General features: G+C 50.7%; 3 protein-coding genes across 3 annotated transcripts in view; 2 read left to right on the top strand and 1 right to left on the bottom strand.

The window, feature by feature from the left end:
• LOC127235226 (maestro heat-like repeat family member 5) overlaps positions 1-10,464 on the bottom strand; it is a 62,290-nt gene extending 51,826 nt beyond the window's left edge. Inside the window, exons 1-4 of the mRNA XM_051202465.1 lie at positions 10,303-10,464; positions 2,800-2,906; positions 1,553-1,734; positions 620-765 (exon numbers count right to left, since the gene is read on the bottom strand). Of these exons, the coding sequence (XP_051058422.1) occupies positions 620-765; positions 1,553-1,734; positions 2,800-2,906; positions 10,303-10,464 (597 nt within the window). The remainder of the gene's footprint in view (positions 1-619; positions 766-1,552; positions 1,735-2,799; positions 2,907-10,302) is intronic.
• Psca (prostate stem cell antigen) overlaps positions 1-23,519 on the top strand; it is a 1,185,392-nt gene that overhangs the window by 366,024 nt on the left and 795,849 nt on the right. The gene's annotated exons all lie outside the window — the stretch shown is intronic.
• Positions 14,837-18,039, top strand: CUNH8orf90 (chromosome unknown C8orf90 homolog). Its single transcript, XM_051202691.1, has 2 exons — positions 14,837-14,945; positions 17,560-18,039. Exons 1-2 carry the CDS (start codon positions 14,879-14,881, stop codon positions 18,018-18,020), a joined length of 528 nt encoding a protein of 175 aa, XP_051058648.1. The 5' UTR covers positions 14,837-14,878; the 3' UTR covers positions 18,021-18,039.

The raw sequence follows: 23,519 nt of genomic DNA, 5'->3' as shown, positions 1-23,519 counted from the left end.
AGGGGACACCTGCCTTGTGCTGACCTTGAGCCTGACCTACAGACCTGAGAGGAAGAAAAGCTGTGGGATTTAAAAAAACTCCATCTCCAAAGGGAGGTCCTCTCTTTACCAACACCTAGACAGGTTTTCTCATTTCTATGCATTAATGCATTCATGTACCCAAGCATTCACAAATGAATGCACCCATTCCCCCGTTTACTCACCACCCACACATCCCTCCTTCCCTCCCTATATCAAATGGCCTCCCCATCAATCACTATGTCATCAGTCTGCCCACCAGTCCATCATCCATCCATTTGTGCACTACCTCCTTCTCATGTACTCATGCATCAATTTCTACCATTTACTGGTTCTGTCACCTTCGGTAAATCCCCTCTTCCCTAAGCCATAGATTCTCATCTTTAAGAGTTATAACCTCGACCTCAAAGAACTCTGAGCATGGAGAGACCACGTGAGTACATGTTCCTTCCTCCCTACTTAGCCTATTGGCACGCAAAGAGATTGAGATTTTACCCAAATGGTGCAACTACCCAATGTAGGATTCAGGGTTTAAGCCCCAATTGGAGCCGAACCCTCTCCTATGCTTTCATGCCTGCTTCAGGGGCCTAAGCAATATCACCTCTGGGTTGTCTTTGAAGTAGTCATGGATGGTTTCCATCACCAGGTTGGGGGACCTCTGAGTCATCTTCTTCATCTTCTTGGTGATGTACTTGAGTTGGAGAGGGTCTGAGGTGCCTATGTCCCGGAGCGTCTTGAAGCAGATGGCTGAAGTTGACAAGAAGGATGTAAGGATGTCATATTGTGTCAGAGGGTTGGGTGGGACAAGCGTGTAGTGAAAGCAAGAGCTGGACATATTGGGCAGTAGTCTGATAGTTTCACTCTCTACTTGGTCCGTCATGGGGTTTAAGATGGGACAGAGCACAAATGTATGTTCATCGGTATATTCTCATTCATATTTCCTTCTATCCATTCACCCATCTATCGATACACCCATCCATCCATTCATCCCTATTTCTGTATATCCAGTGGTCTAGCTCTCCATTTACCTGTCTGTCCATGTCACATTTGTTTAACTACCCATTCACTTCCCACTGGTCAGTCCATTCATCCACCTGGCTAACTACCATCCACTCATACGTATTTTGATCAGTTTAACAATATGTCCACACATAGTCATAAATTCACTAAGAAAATCATCTCTTTGTCCTTCCATTTATCAATTCCTTGACCTTCCCACTGTCTATCCAGTCATCTGACACTCCTTGGCATTAAAGTGAAGAGGAAAAAAAAAAAATCCAGAAACAGGCGTCCAGGTCTACGCTGAAGTTCTGAGGTGTAAAATGTTGTGGTTGGAGAGAAAGTGTGTTTAAGAGGAGGAGGGGACATTTTTATTTATTCTGTTGGTGCCCCAGAAGGCAAGAACAGGCCAGACTGTCGTCCATAGCCCCTTTGATACACAGAGTCCTGGAGAGGGCCTCCTTCTAGTCCGCCTTCTCAGAACTGCTTCTGGTGGTGGAACTGATTGTCAGGCTGTATTCTGGGCCATCCTCACCTGAATTGTAGGCCTCTTCCATAAACATCTGGTGTTCCTTGGGCACCAGGGAAGTCTGGCTGCTTTTGGCTCCACATATCACAGTGGTGGCGGGATGGGACTGTCTGTCCCAGGAGGCGTAGTCTTGGGATTCCTTGGTGCATGGTGACTCCTTCGTAGAAACAGAAACGTGGGAGAAGGGTCTGAAATGGAGCAAGTTCTGTGTGTAAACATCACACGCACTCATGTGTGTTCAAGTGCAGGGGGCACTGGCATAGTTTGTTCTGGGTCAGGCTCTGCGATGTCCCTCCATGTGTCTGTCCTTCTGTTTAGTGGGCTGGTGAGTCTGGAGGGGGGGCATTTCTTGAGACTCCAGGACACTGTTGAATAAGCCAAAGTTTCTTAAATTGGGTCTGACCCCACATAGGGGGTCATATAACTGCATGTTGTAGCCTCAAAAAAAAAATTGGTAACAGTAAAAGATTTCTGTTTGTGTTTTTATTTATTTATTTATTTTTGATTTTTTTTTTTTTTCGAGACAGGGTTTCTCTGTGTAGCTTTGGAGACTGTCCTGGAACTCACTCTGTGACCAGGCTGGCCTTGAACTCACAAAGATCCTCCTGCCTCTGCCTGCCAATGCTGGGATTAAAGGTGTGTGCCACCAATGCCCGGCTTAGTAAAAAAAGATTCTGAACATATTACACCAAAACCAAATTCAAAATCAAGCATGCTATGAATTGGAGGCGTTTCTGAAAGTTTTTGCCTGTGCGGCATTGCGTGACTTTACCACAGCCTATGTTCTGAACACACCACCCACACGTTCTGCACTGTACATAGTGTCATGGGCAACAAAGGTTTTGGATATTCCCTTGCCAGCATTACGCAGCATGTAAGTATCAAATCAGCATAACTCTGGATTGTGTTGTGTTGGACAAACAGGTCCATCCATCTAATTAGTAACTAATTTTCTTTCATCTTTAGTAAGTGGTAAGATCCTACATATCAGATAATTGAATTAAGATAAATTATTTTAAGGTAATTTACGCTCAGCCAGTGTTTGACTTGTATGCCTGTTGTATGTACCTATTCATGTGGATGTTTGGCTTGTATTCCTATCGTATACACCTGTATCCCCGGGGTCTTGTAAAAGTTTCTTAGGTAAAAGATTATCATGAGTGGAGAAGTCGTAGGGCTAGAGAAGACAGCCTGGTCCAGCAATGGTGGTAGACAGACATGCTAAGGGTCCATAAAGGCTTAGAGTGTCTCACCTCAGCTCTGTCTTTCTTATGGACTTGGAGGGCCTGGGTTTCCAGAGTGGCATAGGGGATGTCCTGACTACCCAGGTGTCCATTGAGGGGTCTCTATGAGGGCAGATCTGCAGGAGCAGTAAGGGCAGGAGCACAGAGGATACGGGCCTTCGTGCTTTGCAGAAGTGTGGAAGTGTTTTTCCAGACTGGCAGATGACATAAAGGGCCAGAAGAAAAGATCCTCTTGCTTTGGATGCTGCCCAAACTTAGTTCTCCCATGACTCCATCTTGGCTTCTGTCCCCTGCTTCAGGACCCCATCTGCTTGCTCAAGTGTAATCCTCAGTTCTGCACACTTCCCAAGGGGAAGGCCTATTCTAAGATGCTCCTTAAGTCCATGAATGAGGAGGGTAAACACATCTGCAGACTAAATAAGAGGACCATGAGGCATATTAGAAAGCAGCCATCACGGTTATCCAAGAAGGTAGCAGTCTCTAATGTTTATTTATTCATTGTTTTGTTGTGTGGCACTTGTCATGCCGTGTCTGATTCCTGCCACCTGTGCATCCATGATGCAGCAACCAGGACCAGGTTATCAGAAACAAGAAATCGCCACAAGATATATAAGATCACTGTCACCAGGCTTTAGACAACATTGGTGCAGGATAATGGTCCCCAAGAGACGGGAAACCTACAGGGTTTCCAGTGGGGATCAGGAAAGCCTATGAGTTTGGTGAGCGGCTGATAGTTTGGGGAGATCACAGTGGCCAGTGTTTGAGGGGAGGAGGCCTAGGAGGAACTCTGGAGGTCTCCCCTCCCATGACATCTACATCTGCACTTGGTTCATGCAGGGGTAGGAGCAGAAGGAACAGGCTTTGGAGCTAATGCAGTACTAGGAAACATTCCTTTCCCAGCTCCACAACAAAGAAGTCACATCAATCACAGGGAAAATATATCCAAACAAGGATGCTCTTCCTCTCCCTGTTGAAGCACTAAAGGACAAGGTTCAAAGAGACTGGCTGCTTTAACCCTTCATATTCCAGACAGAGCTGAAGAATATTTATGTGTGCAGGAACAGCGTCATGCCCAGAAAGGTCCGGTTCCTGGTGGTTTGGCAGTCACTCAAAACTTACCAGGTCTGTAACACGGCAAGAAAACAATGCACAAAAAGAAGAAAATTAACAGACCAGAGTGAACATGGAGGGCCAAGTATAAGGTATATCCAGTACTAGGGAGGCTGAGGTGGGGGGAAATCTCTGAAAATTTGGGACTATCCTGGTCTACACAGTAAATTCTACACTAGCCAAGGCCACAGCATGAAACCCTGTCACAAACAGATGCATTCCAATGCAGGAATCACAGTATCAATAAGACAAGGTGTATTCATCGTGATAGAGTGAGACAAGAGGATGCTGAGGAGAGACAGGGAAGAAATAAAAAAAAAAAAGGATGGAAAACATGTTTCAGATTAAGACGCTCAATCAGCCTCAGCAAAGAAACAAAAGTAATACACCAAATGATATCAAGAAAACACCACCTAAAACCAAGGACCAGGAAAACAACAAAACCTCACAAAGGTTAAAAAAGACACATTAAAGAAGACTTCAGAGCCCTTGTCAGAACAAAACAAGCCAGTCGATCAGAAAGACAGGGGAATATCCCAGCTATTTAAAAAGTGCTGCCTAAGAAAATATCTTTGAATCCCTCAGGTGAGACTTGGTGCTTTTCACGCCTGTACACCTCCCCCCTCCTTATGAATTCACCATTTTAGAAGACCCAGACCACAGATGGTGTGAGATGAGTCTTGTAAGGCAGGAGACTGATAGATCAATGCACGAACTAACAGGATAAAGAACACCGGAGAGGCTAAATTTGTAGCGAAGTAGAAAAGGTCTTTGCTCATTTTTAAAATTTAATGTGAAATAATGCATTGTGGGTCTATGACAAATGTAGAATTAAAATGCATTTCACCAGCATAAGGTCAGGGGAAAGCTAAAATGACGTATTGGCAGTTCTGGCACTATACGTGTTGTGATACAACTCCAAAGGAGGCGGCACTCAGGCTGTACTGTGTACTATAAATATCTGAGCAATGACTAAGAAGAACATCAACACAAAATCACAAAGACAAGAAAGGACATAGGTGAAGAAACCAAGTCATACCAACAGCCACACCCAATACAGGTCATCCAAACTCTGCAGCCACACTCAATACAGGTCAACCAAACTCTGCAGCCACACCCAATACAGGTCAACCAAACTCTGCAGCCACACCCAATCAGGTCATCCAAACTCTGCAGCCACACTCAATACAGGTCAACCAAACTCTGCAGCCACACCCAATCAGGTCATCTAAACTGTGCAGTCCAGTAGCAGAGACTATCAAAGGGAGGGATGACGGTGAGACTCAAGTATGTGTTTCCTGTATGAACTGCATTTGTGCTGTGAGCGGCAATGCTCAGATGTTATCTGTACTCCCAAGACTAAGGCAGAGGGGAATTATGAGTTCCTGTTTAGCCTGGGCTGCATGGTGGAGATCCTGTCTAAAAATAAATAAAACAGGTGCTGGAAAGACAGCTGACAACACTTGTCATTCTTGCAGAAGAGCCAGGTTTGAATCCCAGCAAGGACACAGCAGCTCACTGCTGTCTACAACTTAAATATGAGGGATATCTGATACCCTCTTCTGAACTCTGTGGGCACCAGGCATGCTGCAGTGCACAGACAGAACACTCATACACATAATAAAGAAATCGCCAGTATCTACATGTAAAACTAAAACAGAACATATCAAAAGCAAGGAAAGAAAATGGTGAGAACTTGGTTGAGATGGCTAAGCAGTGAACACATTTTCCGTCAAACCAGAGATCAGTCCCAGAAATCCACATGGTAGAAGGAGAGAATGGACCATGAAAAGTAAAGCAGAAAGAAATAAAATAAATAACAGCAAACCAAGGGGTGGAGGATCTGGGAGAAGTTAAGGTAGGGAAAGAACATGATCAAAATATGCTATATGAAAAAAAAATTCCTCAAAATAAAAAGTGAATTTTTTCCTCCCTAAAACAAATAGAGAAAAATCAATGAATCTTGATACTGGTTCTTCGAAAAGCCAAAATTGATGAACTTTGTGTGAGATTATTGGAGTGAAGAGCAAAAAGGAGAAGGTACAAATCAATAATTTAAGAGAGTGGTGCATAACTACAGAGCCTACAATGTTGGTAGGATGGTAAGGGAATACCATGAAAAACTTTACTCAAGCTAGGGTGACAACTTACACTGAGCAAATCCCTTAAGGCCATAAAATGATAACACTCATCCAAGGAAAGCCCATGTTGATAAAAATTAGTTTATATTGAAATGCCCTACAATGAACTTTAGGACTATTAGCTCCTGATTTTTTTTTACAGGGAGAAATAATACTGGTATTCATCTACAAAGCAGAAGCTTGTGTCTGTAGATGAATAACAGTCTGATTCATTTTGTGAGATACTCAAGCCTCCTCCTTCTCTTCTTTTCCCTCTTCCTCCTCTTCCTTCCTCTCTTCTTCCTGACAGAGTCTCACTGTGCAGTCTTTGGCAGGCCTGGGGCCTGTAACTCACAAAACCCAGCCACCTCTGCTCTTTGAGTGCTGGGATTAAGTGTGTTGTGATACCACACCTGGCCATCAATGAACTTGCAAAAAAAAGAAAGTATAGGCTCATATACTTCATCTACACTCACAAGCTTTCTTAAAAATACAGAGAACTCCTTACCAAGTGGGGCTTCTCTGGAAAATGAGAGGAAATCAATGCCGCTTCCTATAACAGCCGACTAAAGAAGAAGATCACAAACAACAGACACAGAGGACATGTTTGAACTCATCACAATAGAAACAGAAATTAGAGGAGCCTCCTCAACTTGACAGAGAGAACATAACCCTGCCCCCAGCTCATATCACATTCTATGAAAGACAGTTTCCCTCCCAGTTAAGGCTGAAGCCTATCGGTTTCGTGGCCTGGCCAGTTTCCTGTCTGCCCTTTGCATTCTGGTCCACTCAAATGTGAGTAGCCTCATGTGTCTGTTGCCACAGCCAAGGCAGATTTTGCAGGCATGCCCTCCCCACCACAAGGGACTGTACCCTCCTTCAACCATGAGCCAAATCAAACCTTAACTTCCTTAAGTTGATTCTTGTATGGTTATGGTCTTAGCAACGAGAAAATAACCAATAGAACCAAGCAATATAAATAAATGGAACGCAATATGACATTCAGCAAAGGTTCTGTACACATATATGTGTGCATATGTGGTGTGCATGTACGTGTATGCATTTTTTTTTGCAAGTGTGTGGCTGCACCTGAGTGCAGGTACATATGTACCTGTGTGCACATGCATGTGGAGGCCTGAGGTCGATGTTGAGAAACATCCTTGCTCACTCTTCCACCTTATTTATCGAGGCAGCCTCTCTCAATCAAACCCAGAGCTCACTGATATGGTTAGTTTTGCTATTCATATTGCTCAGGCGATTCCCTCTCTGCCTCCTGAGGTTGGAATTACAGGCAGGCCACCATGACTACCCAGCATATCCATGGGTTTCTGAGGATCCAAATTCTAGTCCTCATGCTTGCTAGACAAACGTTCCAACGGCTGAGCAACCCAGACCAGGAAAATAATATCTATTGTCATTACATTTATTTATTATTATTATTAATGTCAATATTAATGTCCCTGGCTATCCTGGAACCCACTCTTTAGACCAGGCTGGGCTCAAACTCACAGATCCACCTGCCTCTGCCTCGTGAGTGCTGGGATTAGGGGCGCGTATCACTGCAGCCAGCAAGGGCTGTTGACTTTTGACAGGTGTGCAAAAGCAATTCCAGTAGAAAAGGCAGGCTGGATGCATCAGCATAGCACACTGGAACACTTGGACACAAGCTCACAACAATTCCTGCCTTATTTCAAACACATGCAAAAAAAAAAAAAAAATAACTCAAAACAGCACGTAGTTAAAAGGAAGGCTGAACTCTTGAAAGTTCTAGAAGAAAACAGGAAAAAATCTTCATGACCTTGAGTGACAAAGACTTCATAGATGTGCCAACAAAATCATTACCCACAAATATATATATATAGATATATATATATCATATATATAGATATATATGATATATCTATCTATCTATCTATCTATCTATCTATCTATCTATATATATATATATATATGATTTAATAGAAACAGAATTTGGGAAGGGGATCCAGAAGGAAAGTTGAGGGGCAGTCTGGAAGCAATCCTTGCAGATCACACAGGTAACAGAGGGATGAGTCCCAAATAGCCCAAGAAAACTGAGCCAAACCCAAACACAGACAACTGAACAAAACACCGGCAAAAGAGTGGATGGGATCTCCACCTGTGGGGAGAAACAGATGGCAGAGCAACGGATGAATGGCGCCATACTGTCCTTCTCGAAGAACAGGAAAAAAACAAAACAAAACAAAACAAACAAACAAAAAAAAAAAAAAAAAACAAGGCCACAGCAGGGGAGCATTGCGCATGCCTAACATAATAAAATCAGGAAAACTGAATACATAGAAGCCCTCCGGGCTCCTGCTCACTCCACCCCAGTCCAGCGGGCTCAGGCTGTGTCTAAACCACCAGGCAAAGCTGCCAACTCAGGGCATTTGCACTGACTGCTCCCTTCTATCTAGAGATCACCGCCCTCCCCCAGTCACTGCTCTCCAGGCCCATCACTCGTATTTTCTTAATTTAAGCTAATCACTTAATAAGTATGCACGTGTTGTGTCTACAGAGGCCAGAAGAGGGTGTCAGATTGCCTGGAGCTGGAGTTACAAGATGTGAGTGCTCTGATCCAGACTGAGGTCCTGTGCAAGACCAGCATACCCTCTAAGTGCTGAGCCAGCTAGCTAGCTCCCCTGTTGCTCACTTCTGTCAAATCTCACTCAGTTGTCACCGTGATGAACTTGTCTGAAGCTTCAGCCTGACCCTCACTCTACGTCTTCTCTCCTCCGATTTCTTCCACCACTTTTCAGCTCGTAAGGGGGGCATAACTGACAGGACCATACTGATTCTCATTTCCAAGGCAGCCCAGCCCCTCTGAATCTTTGCATACAGAGCCCCATAGCAGCGTTCAGAATCTTAGCTCAGGTAGCGCGCGCTCCCAGAGGGCACCCATCAGACACCTGGGGCTTGCATGTCTTCCACTTTCCCCTCTGGACCTGGCAGGATGCTCTTGGGAGATACTGCTCCCTGGTCCTGAGATAGAGCTGGGGAAGGAACTATTATAAGATTAGGCAGGCCACTGAACAGAGGCGAGGCCCCAGCTGGGAGGTAAGCCGCAGCCCTGCTATGGACTGACTTCTGCCCCTACTCCAAGGCTCAGGAGGAAGGAAGCCTTACTGGATCATGTATGTTTGGAGGTTGAACTATCTGAATGATTGGGGTTAAGCTGAGTCCTGAGGACAGGGCCCACGCACAGGCTTAGTGCCTCCATAAGAGGTAAGCACTCAGGTGGAGGATGGTGAGCCAGGAGCTGGCAGTCACCAGAAGCCGTCACACCGTGGGAGACAAGTCCCGTGGGAGATCCAGTCCTTGGGGCTCTGCCACTGCACAGACTGGCCCGAGTCCTCACGGAGGCAGAGTTGACCTCTGGGAGCAGACTGAAGATTGTCAGCAACTGTGACTCTCAACTTCCTGCCCTCGTGGGGCTGGGATTGCAATGAGTGGGGCACAGAGGCAAGTGAGCAGACTACGGAGCTATGGACATTGTTGGCTGGGCCAAGATATGGGAGACCATGAGGCAGAGGACATAGTCAACTCAAATAGCAGGCCTGGAAGGCTAGGCCGAGGCTATATAGCCTGTGGTCAAAGTCATCCTGCGGGTCTTCTCATCTGTGTGCACACGTACCTGTGTGTATACACATGTGCATATACACATGTATGCACACACATGTATCTGTGTATACATGTGTATGTGTATACCTGCATGCATTTGTGTATGCACATGTGCATACACGCATATACATATGCATGTATATACCCATGTATATATGTATATATGCATGTGTACATACGTGTATGTGTATATGTGCATGTGTGTATGTATATGAGTATACACATACATTTGTGTGTATATGTGTGTGAGTATGTGTGTACATGTACGTGGGTATGTAAAATGAATGAACGGTAGAATCTCCTCTCCTCAGTCAAGTCTGTAAGGACACGCGTTGCTGTATTTCTCCCATTCTGCCCTGAAGAAGCTAACACAGAAGTAGTCAGCAGCCTGTCCTGTCTGCCTGGCTGTCCACTTGCTGGCTCACACTGTGCTGTGACCCTTGCTCATCTTCATTTCTGGTCCTTATAAGCAGTTGCTGCCCTTTCCTCCCATGGTAAGGGTAGAGCTTGTGGTCCAGATCTACCACTCTGGCCATCACACCCAGGGCAACAGCATCATGGGACCCACCCCAAATCCCTCCTGGGTTGCTGTTGGAGATGAGACCCCTAGACACGGTGCTGGCTCGGTCCACCCAGGATTTACCTTTTGGGGTGGTGTGCTGCTGCCCTGGAAGGTGGAAAAGCCAGGTGCCTGAGGGCTGTGTGGTCCAGGGATGAGAACTGACCTGGGGTTGTAGGACATGGCCGATGAGGTCCCATCAACTGAGCTGCGACTGTGTGACCTGTCAGACTGCTGCCCGTCCATGTTGAGGCTCAGAGCAGGAGACACACAGGTCCCAACTGCCAGCCCTGTCCTCGACAACAGGCTAGCTCTGTAATGGGCGTTGTCCCTTCTCTCGGTTGCCTGACCTCACCCTGAGGTCACAATGGCTCCAGTGTTCATAACACCCTTCCAGGAACAGTGGCGGGGAGTCAGCACTGTCTCAGGATGGTAGGTTGGGGATGTGTGCTTGGGTCTAATATGCTTTGAGGATGTGTGTCCCCAGTGAGGCCTCACGTCCGACTCTTGGTCTCCGGACCTCAGATATCCTCTGTGACTGTGGGTGAGTGGATTGTGTTCCATGAGTCCAGGACCCTGTGTCGATAGCAGGGCCTAGGCTGGAGCTGTGACTGCTCTTGAGGGCTCCAGTTGAGCACATGAGCTATTACACACTCCCATCTGGGTGCTACTGGACAGACACCCCCCTGCTCCACGGTCCCTCACAGACACAACTTACTGGAGTGAGGCCAGCCTGAGATTCTAAGTAAAGGGTGGGGCAAACTTCCCCAGCCCATCTTTTGATGCCATTGAGGCCCAGTGACCCTGAGGCCCAGTGTTAGCCATTCAACATTCAACCCCTGCAAGCCTTGGCTTCACCACCTGTGCATTTGCCCAGCTTCTGGGAGGCTTCAAGGCTCAATGAGAGGACAGAGCACTCCAGTACAGTGCCTGGGCAGACAAGGGGCATCGTGGTTCCGTTGCCAAAAGGGCTGCAGATCCTTGAAGTGTGCTGGACCTTGGACGAGAGGGATGGAGGAGCTGTGTTGTTGATGTTGGTGGAGGGACCACACCAGTCCAACAATAGTTTGCCAGAGATGGTAACAATGTCGGTCCTGGCTGATGGCGTTGAGTGTCACAGCACTCAGTTTTGGGGGCTCCTGGGACTCTCTCCCTCACCCCACAAAGTGTGGGACGCAAAGCCTTGTGCTCGGTTTGGACTTCCCGATGCTCATGAGCCCCCAGGCTGTGTGTTCTGTTTCAGCAGCAGAGTTGGGGCCCCAGGTTTGCTGGAGGTCCTGAAACTTCCTCACATGGCAAGAAGGCTCACACTCACCCACTCACGAGGGAGGTCATGGCTCAGCCGGCTCCGCGACTTTCGTTAGTGTGTGGTGGCTCCAAGAGCCCCAGTGAAGATTTTTGCTTGGGGGCCCTTGACTAAGGGTGTGTGGGAGCCGGCCCAACAGGCGTCGTGGGTGATCCCTGAATTTTTAGGAACTTTTGTGTGTTGGTTGCTAAACAAAGCCGCAGAAAGATTGTCTTGAGTCCCCACACTGTCCCTTCCTGGTTCTGTGGCGTGTCACTGTCCTCCGTGCTGCTAAGCCTATTACGGTACACTACTGTCCTGGTCTGGGATGAAATTCAGAGAGGGCCATAAATCGTTCAAGGTCACACAGCTGTCAGTGGTAGAAGCAGGATGCAAACTCAGGCCTCCGCAAAGTAAGTCCAATGTGGGATTGAGGACTCATGACCTCTGGCACCCTCTTTTCTGGGTGTTAACCTCCTCATCCTGCCTCAGTGTCTCAGGCTGGGCTTCCCAGCTCCCTCAATCAGCCAGTAGGTGGCGCTGTGGTCACAGACAGGACTGTGGTCAGAGGGCTGCAGAGGGGGGAGTGTGAGGAGGGGATGTAAAGCCTGGGACTCTGATGAGTCTGCCTGCAACCCTGGAGCTCCTATAGTGAGCTGCTTACCCACAGTGCACTCTCAGGCTCCACGCCAGCAGTGGGCGGGGCGGGGGGGCGTTGTGGGCTGGGAGTCCAGGTCTTAACCACCTTAGGTGGAATTGGTGTGGTTTTGTCTTGTCTCCCCCCACCCCAAAACCCTTGCATACTGATTCCCCTAGCAGAGTAACTAACCCCTGGCTGGTCCCAGGCCCATCAGTGTTCTAGTGAAGCTGGCTTTTTTTGTTTTGTTTTCCCTTGCCACATAGGGGCCTTGGGATTTGCCTCCTTCCCAAGGAAACACAGTACACTTTCCTATCTCTCCCTGGATCCTCCAGTCCTGGCCTCTCTGAGTTCTAGGGCTGCAGATCCTTGAAGTGTGCTGGATCTTGTGGGAGAGGGATGGGGGAGCTGTGTTGTTGATGTTGATGGAGGGCAGACATGTCCCTGAACCCCTTTTCTCAGGGCCCCTTTGACCAGCCCATACCGTCTGGAGACCTCAGCCTCAGGCTGGGAAGACATTTGGGAGAAAACTGGAGGGGGGTGGGGTGGGTGAGCGAGGGGGGGTGCTGGTGGGTTGACATTGGTCTCCCTGGATGTGAACCCAAATGCACAGGTAAATGGAGATGGATGGGGGAGACAGCGTCCAAGCAAAAAACCCAGCAAAGCACAGGACGCAGCAAGACGAAAAGGCAGTATTGTCCAGTCAGGGGAAGGTACTGGCAACTGTCTCTCTGGTAAGGGGTTACAGCCAAACAGTAAATGTGCAACTCATGGACAGATCAACCCCCAACAAAAGGGCGTGGCAGCATGGGTGGCGTTCTCCAGAGTGGACAGACACCTGGCTAGTGGGTACACAAACAGGCGCCTCCATCGCTGGAAACCCAGGCAGGGTTATCAGAGCCACAGTGAGCTGTCGGTCCTCACCTATCAGGACAGACCGTCAGAAAGCAAGACTCAGGGGTGCCCTGTGGGTGAAGTGTGACATGGTACAGTCAGTGAAGAAACCAGTATGGAGGTTCCTCAGAAAATTAAAAATAGCACCGCCGTATGATTCAGTAATCACCCTTCTGGGCACGCATCCAAAAGCATCAAGATTAGGATCTCAGGAGGTGTCACCCTTGCTTGCCAAGGCAGCCACAGGGCCAGGGTGTGGGAGCGGCTTGCATCCATCTGTGACTGGGGATGGGGGCACATGACTAGGCTCCCAGGGGAATACCATCCTGCTCTAAGGAGGGACACTGATGTCTCAGACATGCGGCTGCCCCTGAAGACCCCATACTAAGTGAAAAGAGCTGCCACAGCGGACCACATGGCTGGTCTCATTCCTACAGCATATCTGAAGTCGGTAGAATCCCAGCGGTGGGTAGATGCCAGGGCCAGGGAAGGATGGGAGCTGCTGGCCCCATGGCTTTGGAAGATGAACAGGGAGACACGCTGATGTGGTATTGGGGGTACTTGCTTACATGTGGGGATTACGTGCATGGGACACAGAGTCAAAGCTTGGTTTAGGTGGAGTGTCGTGGGTAGCCGGGAAGTCATGGGAGCAAGATGCATTCTACCCCTTTCTCAAAAGCCTGCCTGTCTTGAGAAATCATAGGTAGACTGTTTCCTGGCACAATTTACAGATAGGAAAACAGAGGCTCAGGAAGTGAGTGAGGGTCTCCTCAGAGCCCAGTCTCTGTGGGTCTCTTTTGGGACAAGTCTGGTGGAAGGTAGGGGGAGGTGGGTGGTGATTGAGGACCTGAACTTTATCCTTCCCACCATGACCGAGCAGAGGAAAGGGAATGGTCTTAGTATGAGCTGCCTAGGGCAAGACATAGTTCTTATCAGGAGACATGAAGGGAGGGGCCGGTTCAGACAGGTGACTTTTCATGAAGTCTTGGAGGTGCAGAGCAGACCAGGGGGCTTCTTGGGAGGGGACAGAGAGTGGTGCTGAGGGACAAGAGCAGGCTTGCCCTGCCGATGATGGTGGTGGTGGTGGTGGTGGGGATGATGGACAGGCGACTCTTCCATGAATGTGGTCCCATTCTCCCACTACATTGCTGCTGTATCCATCAGTGTGGCCTTGTAACACCAGTGTGCTCACTCACATGATGGCTGGAGGTGGGGTTTCCCCTTACCCAGGCTTCAGACCCAGCTACAAGCATGGGCATTTGCTTTTCTGAAGTTGTCTTGGCTTCTGGGCCTTCTTACAGCCTGCAGGCATTCATGGAGGAGAGTGATACATCCCAGTCTCTTTCAGGGATTATGGCTAGCCTGGACCGTGAACATTAGGGTGGTGCCACAGAGAGGCTCCACCACAGGGCTCAGTGTTCCTGGCAGCAGTTCCTGCTACAGTTTCTTAATGCCAAGCCCTACATCCTCGATCCCTCTACTGGTGATGTGTCCACTATCACACAAGGAGACTTGGTCTGGCTCAAATCCAGAGCCACACTGAAGATGGGGGCTGATGGTTTGGCTCCTGGGCTCTGGGATCACTCCTGGGGCACCCAGGGCAGGGTAGTCTGAGGGGAGTCAAGTTCTCAGCAGCCCTGTGGGCACAGGCTGGGATGTGAATACCAGACTGAGCTGAGACAAGACAGGATGCACAGTCACCTTCCGACTCCCATGAACCCCAACCTTGGGGCTCAGCCCCCTTCCGGATGGGGCCCCTTTAAATGCAAGGTTCTGTCTTCCAGAAGGCCACTCCCAGTCTCCTGGGCAGCCAAGTAAACACAACTGGGACCCTAGCTTCTGGCATGGCTTCTCCTTGCTCTTCGGATCTCAGCCCCTCTAGTCTGCCCCCGCCCCCTGTCACCACTCCAGGTGAGACACGGGAGGCTGAATGATGAGGTTGTGTGTGTGTGTGTGTGTGTGTGTGTGTGTGTGTGTGTGGTCTGAGAACAGGGAGCAGTGGTTTAGGTGTCTTCCAGAAAGTGGGGGTAGGGCCCAGCCAGCTGAGGGCATAGGCCTTTTTCTCAGAGCTCCTTCCTGCTCCCAGTCTCTCCTTTGCCCTCCTGGGGGAGAACAGACCAGCCCTTCTTTGTTCTGGCCACACCTCCTTAAAACCCTCTAGGACCTTAGGACCTCAGCCCTCTCTGGTCACTGCCTGTTTTCCTGTCATTCCATTGACGGCTCAGGCATCAGCTCCTCTGCATCCACCTCCGGATTTGGGATTCTTTCTCTTGAGGGAGCCACACCCTGCTTTTAAAGCATCTCCTTGCACTCCCAGCCAGCCTTCTCTGCTTTCTCCTGTCCTTGCTTGGCAAGCCCGCCTCCCCCATGCTACCACACCCTTGCCGGTGTCCTCTGAAGCCTGCAGAACCAGGGGTTTTACTCTCATTGATTTACAACAGCCTCCACCAGGCCAGGTCCCCGGCCACTTCCTTGGTTGCCTGATCTCTGTCTTAAGCAACAGCCAGGGGCCTTCTCTCTCTGAGCCCCTCCTCAGCACAGCCGCTGCTGTCTGTGAACCTCTTTCTCGGTGACGCTGGAGCCATCATAGCAGGACTCAGGTAGAGATCCCTGGCTCTGTTCACCTGTGCACTCCCTGCTGCCCACCCTTCTTACACAGCCACGCCCGGAGCTGCCCTCCTCAGAGGTGGGTGGCTCCCCTAGCAGTGGCTACCCCATTTCTCTGCTCCTTATTCATAAAATCTGCCAGGGTTACTTATCCTTGCTGCCTCCCAATCTTTCTCTCCCATTTGCTCCCGAGCCCACTCCAATCAGGCTTAATTTTTGCACTTCCTCCTGAAGCAGCTCACAGGTCAAGGTCACCTATGACCTCCATGATGCTAAATCTGAGGCCAGCTCTCAGGCCTCATTTGAGTGTGACCCACTGACAGCATGTGACTCAGGCCCTCTCTGGCTTCCAGAATCGCTCACACTGTTTCTACATCACTGTCTCTCCTTGGTAACTCTCACTGGCTTTTCCTCTCCATGACCTGCCAAGGACAGAAGGCACTGCTGGATCCCCTCCCCTCTACCTGCTCTCACCTCCCCTCCCCTCCCCTCTACCTGCTCTCCCCTCCCCTCCCCTCCCCTCCCCTCTCCTCCCCTCCCCTCCCCTCTACCTGTTCTCCCCTCCCCTCCCCTCCCCTCCTCTCCCCTCCCTTCCTCCCCTGTCCTCTCCTTGCCTTCCCCTCCTCTTCTTTAACTCCCTCCCTCCATCCCTCTTTCCCTCCCTCCCTCCCTCCCTCCCCTGGTGATTTCATCCACTCTGTTAGCTCTGAATACTGCCTCCAGCCCTACCCAGGTCTGTCTCCAGCTCTCCACCGGTTCATCTGAAGGCTTCACCCTGCCCCAAATCAAACTCCCCATTCCCTGGCCTCGCAGCTTCTCTTCTGTTGGCCTTGGAGTTCCCCTCTTGCACAGTGTCCCACATCTCCACACCAACTAGCTTCGACAGCTTTAGAAGCAGGGCTCTTTTCACTGCTCTCTTGGCCCCAGATGCCTTCACCCAGACCAGAGGCTGCTGCCTTATGGGTCTTCCTGCTACTCCCCTCCCTATCCGACACCTCGAACAACGCCAGTATGATAAAACCAGCCTGTCCACGCCCAGGGCTGGGATTCGGTCGTCTCTCTCTTTACCAAAACATTTCTCCACCAGCACCTCGAGGAATTCCCACAGCCCCTTCTGTGGCTGTACCCCACCTACCACCCTGGTACTGAGCAGTAAGACTGGGGCTTCGGACAGCAGGGAGACAGGATAGGCTGCAAGGACCTCATTGACCTTCTGAGCTGAACACTGAAGGTGCAGCCATCCGCAGGCCTGGCCTAGCCTATTGGGCTAGGCACATCATTCCTACTTCATCTCTCTTCCTGGCATAACCTAACACCCCTAGTGTTGCCCAAGGTTCCGACTGAAGATGGCATTTGCCTATCGGAAGGTGGAAAACCAGGTTTAGTCGGCTGGCTCATGACTGTGAGCCTCACTGCACATAGTGCTCAGTAAGAACACTATGTAAGAATCTACTGTATCCACAGCAGCCAGGGTGCTTTCTACTGAGTGACTCAGTCACCTTCTGCCCCAGCTGGGGCCTGCCCACCACCTGCTGGGTGACTCCTACCATCTTGAGCTGCCTGGCCAGGGTCCTGACTTTTTCATACTCTCAGGACCTTGTTGGCCTCATCAGTCTGTTGATGCTGTCCCTCAGCAAAGTGGACAACTTCCCCATTTGGAGGGAGAAGGGACGAAGGAGACAGCAAAAGAGTCAGAAATAGAGGCAGGCCACCTTGGTCCCATTGAGGCTTGAGAGCCTCGGCCTAGCCTCAGCCCAGCTTTGGTTCTGTCCTCGGTGTTGGGGGGGGGGCAGCTCTCACTCCCGAATGGCCCTCACCTGGTTCTTCCGTCCGGATGGCCTTTCCTTCCGTGTCCTGTGCCCCTAGCCTCCCCGTGTGGAGATGGGCATGGGACCCCCGCTGACTGTCACACTCACAGGTCCAGCTGCGCCCCCAGCACCGCGCTTTCCTGACATCTACGGCGGCGACGCGCAGCTCTGGGAGGCGCATTTCCGCGGCATCGGGCGCGCCTACCGTGCGCTGGGCAAGGAGGACGACTTTGCCATCCGCGTGCTCACAGAGGATTTCACGCTGCCCTTTCCATTCGCCTGGCCGCCAGGGCCCGACCCGGCCACCGGGCCGCTCTTCTACGACCCTCGGGACCGAGCAGGCTTTGACTTCCTGCTGCGCGGCCCTGGCGCACCGCCCCCTGCGCTGCTGCGACCCCTGCATGCCACCGCTCAGGCGGCCGAGCGCAAGCGACGCCTGGAGCGCCTGGCGCTGAGCTATGCAGGTGCAGGCCGGCCACCTGGCTTGGTGCTGCTGGCGCCTGCAGCCACTGCCTTCCCGCCCGAGGCGGGCCGTCCTGCTTGGCGAGCCCTCGGTCGCGACAGCGAATAAAGCCTTTGCCTCTCCTGTCCCTTGGTCCCGACTGCACCTTGCGCCAGGGAAGTCGGGAAAGGGGCACAGGACACGATGCCTGCACGAACTCAACTGCCTAGTGAGTCTGCAAGCCAGATGAAAAAGGTGATCCAGGCTGCGAGAAGGTGGGAGGTCAAACCCTCCACGCCAGTGTTGGCTCTCTCATCATGCAGCTCCAGGATGGGAAGTTACGACCTCACCTGGCAGATAGGAAGGCGAGGACAGCCTGGCCTCCAAGGAGTAGCTGGATGCTGTCTGTCTGTGTGTGCATCGCTCCAAGTGCCACAGCATCTCTGGTTTCCATGACAGCGGCTGGAGAGGATAGAGTGTTAGCATGGGGAGTGCAGGCAGTGTTAGGAAGCAGTTCTAAGAGCCTCCAACCTGCCTTCCTCTTTGTCCCCTCCCAGAGGGTGCTGCTTATGTCTCCCTTGAAAATCTGATGGATTTCCTGGAATGTGGTTAATGTGACCAGGGCTTCCAACTTGTCCCTTTCTAGGTTGCAAACTCCAGGCAGGAGTCCGAGTCAATAAGTGGTCTACAGGGAAGGAGTGCCTAGCCCCCGGTGGCTTCTCTAAGTCGTGGGACATCAAGTAGCAAGGCCCAGTCGCCTTTAGTGACTCCCACCTATTGGGAGGCTTTGGGCTCCAGTATACAGGGGCTGGTGGGCTGCAGGCCCGTTCCCACACAAGAGCATCTAGACTCGGATCTTGTTTCTGCTTTTGTTTGTTTCTTCTAATCCAGGAGTTATTTATAATTTCCCAGTGCTGGGGAGAAAAAAATTTTTTTTCCCAAGAGCTGGCAGAACAACTTAGACGGAATGTTCACTTAAGGGGATGAGGGGGAGAAGCAGGGGAAGGAGGAGGAGAAAGGGGAGAAGGGGGAGGGGGCAGGAGGCAGCACAGTACCAGAGACAGCGTGGGGCTATGGCGGCTGTGGTGGAAGTGTTTCCATGTCCAGGGAGTCCCACTCACCAGGTGACACTAGTCTGAACCACCTGGGTCAGGCCCCTTGGCAGGAAGGCAGGGAAATACTGGGTATGCCGCAGAGCCCTGCCCCCAGGGACAGCAAGTGACACACTTAATCACTGTCTCTCTAGGGGTCTGTCCACAGCGGGGAAGGTCGGAAAGGGGGATGGGGGCTGAGCCCAGGCAAGAAGTTCAAGGGTGTGACTCCATGGCCAGCTCCTGCTAAGTCCCCCACCTTCCCCTGTGCCTCCCCCAAAGCTATGGAGTTTGTGTAAAGCCTGGCCAAACACCCAGGCATGTGTGCTGAGCAGTGTCAAGGCTGCTTCAGCCTCTAGGAACTCTCAGGTGGGGTGCGGAGGTGGGAAATCTTGGGCAGCCCTTCCTGATCTCAGCTTCTCCTGTTCTTACGATACAGGGGGAGCACTCACAGCGCTGTCAGGGGAGCACCCACAGCGCTGTCAGGGGAGCACTCACAGTGCTGTTAGGGGAGCACTCGCATCACTGTCAGGGGAGCACTCACATTACTGTCAGGGGAGCACTCGCAGCTATGCCGGGGAGCACTCACAGTGCTGTCAGGGGAGCACATTGCTGTCAGGGGAGCACTCACATTACTGTCAGGGGAGCACTCACAGTGCTGTTAGGGGAGCACTCGCAGTGCTGTCAGGGGAGCACTCACATTACTGTCAGGGGGAGCACTCACAGCGCTGTTTTTTGCTATGGCCACCAGCATGACTTTTCCTGAGCTTCATCTTCTGGAACTCTTGACCCCTCCTCTCTAGCACTGATGCTGCCTCTAGCTGTCTGCCTTCCAAGTCTCATGATTTCTGGATCATACACATATGAGGCATGTCCTAGTTTCATTTCTATTGCTGTGATAAAATTCTGACAAAAAGCAACTTAGGGGAGAAAGGGTTTATTCAGTGAGCAGTTCTAGGTTGCATCCCATCATTGTGGGGACAGTCAGTCACATCACAGCCACAGACAAGAACAGAAAGACTGCTTGTTTACTTGTGCTCGGCTCAGTCCTCCACTGTTGCACAGTCAGGCCCCTGCCTAGGGGATGGAGCTGCCTACAGTAGGCTGGATCATCCCACATCAAAGAACTTAATTCAGACAACTCTCCCATGTGCCACACAAGCCACAGGTCAATCTGTGTAGGCAACCCTGTCATTGAGACCCTCTTTTGTCCTAGGTGAGTCTCAGTTTGTGTCAAGTTGACAAAGTCAGCCACCATAAGGTCTCAACGGAGGCCAGGCATAGTGGCACATGTCTTAAATTCCAGAGCTTGAAAGGCAGAGGCAGCAGATCTCTGTGAGAGCGAGTTTCAGGCCAGTCAGGGGTGCATAGTGATACCTTGTCTCAGACAGACAGACAGACAGACAGACAGACATCTCAAAACCCAAACAAGCTCTCAAATTATCTTCAGAAGTCAGGGAAAGTATCTCTTCTAGGGTTGTAGAGCTTGGCCTTGAATAGTGGCACTTCATCCCCACCTTCTGGAGCTAGGGTGCTGAGCCACACTGGGGTTCCTAAGCTGTCCCTTGTATGTTCCTATATATTAAGGTCTAGCTAGTCCTCTGACCCAACTGCAGCAGTGTCTCTCAGGGCCCCTCATTCTCCCCTCTTGGAGTCTGAGTTGCCTGATGTGTATCCAGTTCAGCCTCAGGATGCATGCACCTACCCAATGGGGGATCCGACCCCTGGATGAAACGCCCATCCTGCTGTGGTAGGATCTCTGTCCTGGTGTGTACACACACACACACACACACACACACGCACACGCACACGCACATGTACACACACAGCAGAAACGCACACAGCAGGTGCTCGGTTAGTACCATGAGCAGTCATATGATCTGGTATATCACCTTTCAGAGCCAAGGCAGGGCATCCTGGGTCCTTTCCATTCTGGGAATGGCAGAGAAGGGAGGGTGGGAGGGAGGAGTCCAGGGTACAGATGCAGAACCAAGAGGCCGGGTCTCCTCCACCTCACAGCTGCTCCAGATGACCCCATGGCTTGCCATAGTCAAAGGACACTGGTCCATGCTTTGACTCCCAGGATGCTAGGAATAGAGGCGGGACCCACCTCCCCAGGTTTCCTCAGGAGCAGATTCTGAGGAGCAGTGAGGATGTTTAATTAATTGCAATTACGATCTTCAAAGGAAGCCCTGGGTTGGAAGTTGTTCCTAATTACTGTGTTATGATGTCAGCTTGCTCCCTGAATTGATTGTGTTAGGCTTTCCGATGGAGGCATAATTGAGTTGCTGCGAGGGCCTACCTTACATCTCTACCCTGTAGATAAAGCTTGTGTTCAGCGAAGGCAGGGGAGGTAGGATGGCAAGGAGAGCTGGGCAGGGGCAGACACTAATGCCTGGATAAAGACCCCGAGGCCAAAGTTGACACTGATGGTGTGTGGATCTGTTGTGAATGGTCAGATGGGCTCCGTGTGGTCACCCCTGCAGGTTACTGAGTGGCCTGTTTAAACCTGCTGGCATTTCTGGGTGTGATTGCTCCTCTTGGGTAGGTGGGGTTAGTAGGTGACCATTGACAGCCACTGAAATGCAGACACCGTGACTTTGCTGCTTGTGGGCCAAAGAATCATGATTGGAGTGAGCACGTGGAAACCCCTTTCTCGTCTGTGTTGGTGATCGGCGGCACGTGCGCCCAGGTTCCCCATAGTCTGAGTCCTGGGGTTAGCGGGCATAGGAAATAAAGCTATGGGGATGTGAGGTTGTTCCTGGTAGCATGGCATATGGAGTGAGGACACTGTAGCTATAGGGCTCATTAAAGACGCTTGGGTCCTCCTGGCCTGGGCTTCTGTGTGACAACCAGGGTCTCTGCATCTCAATTTCCTCACCTGTCAATCTGAGCATGGGAGGGTGTGATAGACAGCATGTAGGCACATGGAGCAGAATCCTAGGTGTTCTTTTACGTTCATAGCTTCAAACCTTCTGGTTCCTCAGGGAGAACCCAGGATCCCCCTAGAGGAGGCTCTACCTCACTGCAACCAGCCACAGGCCCTAGCAGGTGGCAATCTGAGCAGAGAGGGGAATGGGAGAGGAAACTCAGGAAGGAATGGCAGGGTGCCTAGAGGCTGGCAGCTAGAATGATGGACAGAAGCAAGGTGTGCACTTCCCAAGGGATGTGGGGGAATGGAACCTAGTAATGACATTAAGTGATGGCTAGGATTTTTGTTCCTAAGGCTGAGGGTGTCCCACCCCTAATGGAGCACTAAGGTCTTTGGAACTGAAGACATCCAACTCTCTCTCTCTCTCTCTCTCTCTCTCTCTCTCTCTCTCTCTCTCTCTCTCTGTATGCACACACAGGTCAGTGACACAATTTTGTAGGGGCTGTCTAGAGGGCTCCCTAAGTGGGGCTGTGTGTGTGAAGATTACCAGGCCTTTGGCATTAGGTGTGTACATCTGTGGGCCCAGGAGACAGCGGTGAATGGACTGACCCAGAATGGCAGCAGGGATTCGATGCCAAATAACTCCCTAGCCCCTGGCCTCATGGTGGCTCCCATTGTCCCAGTTATGGAAACTGAGGTACACAGCAAAGACAAGAAGAGTGTCTGTCACCAACTTTGGGGTCTCAAATCCCTGGGCAAATGAATCCTGATCTCCCTGGGATGTGAAGTGAATGTTGTGTAGCTAGAAGGACTCTGCCTGACATATCCCAAGGACTGATAAACTTCCCAGACAATCAGAGCTTGGATCTGTCTGTGTCTGTATGTTCAGTGTGTGTGTGTGTGTGTGTGTGTGTGTGTGTGTGTGTGTGTGTGTGTGTGTGTGAGACTGGAGGAGCCATGGTGCATGGTGGCTTCTGATCCCAGCCCGCCATTCCACCATGCCCTCTGCCCAATCCCAATCATCCCAGAATACTGACAAGAGTCTGGGAGTCCCATGCTGGGGCTCAGCACCTGTGCCAAGGCCATGAATATACCAGCAATGCCCACCCTCCTGTAGAGCTTCCTCCAGGCTGCAGTGGACTCCAACATTAATCACTGCTAATTGCTAGTGGGAGTCGTTCTTGTCAAGAACCATTATTCCTGGGAATAAAGAGAAATGAAAGAGGTCTCCCTTCAGCAAGGCAGCTTGGCCCGAGGAGGAACAATGCCAGGCCTGAAGGAGGTTCCCTGACCCAGCCTACTTCCAGGGGTTTCCAAAAATGCATGTGACAAACTCGGGCTCCTGGCTTTGGCTGAATGCACAGAGAAACAGAACATCCATCTTGTTCTCACATTTTCTAAAGTTGTTGTGAGTTTCCTTGAAACCCTGAGGGCTTTTTTTTCCTTTTCTTTTTTTGGCAACAACAGCTGGGAATAAGTTGACACTTTCCACTTATTGCTGAGGACTGGTGCAGGAAAAGGGGGCTTATGCTTGCCAGCCCATGGTCCCAGATCCCCCTCCTCTAGCCAAGTTCTACTCTGTCTTGGGGATCTCTAGAGGTGGTGGCCAGGGCCCTAGGCTTTCTAAGTGGTCAGCAGGGACAGTGGAATGGCACACAGGGTCAA

The sequence above is a fragment of the Phodopus roborovskii genome, unplaced genomic scaffold (genome assembly GCF_943737965.1).
Source record: "Phodopus roborovskii unplaced genomic scaffold, PHOROB, whole genome shotgun sequence".
NCBI classification, from domain to species: domain Eukaryota; kingdom Metazoa; phylum Chordata; class Mammalia; order Rodentia; family Cricetidae; genus Phodopus; species Phodopus roborovskii.
This window is presented reverse-complemented; position numbering and strand designations above follow the sequence as displayed.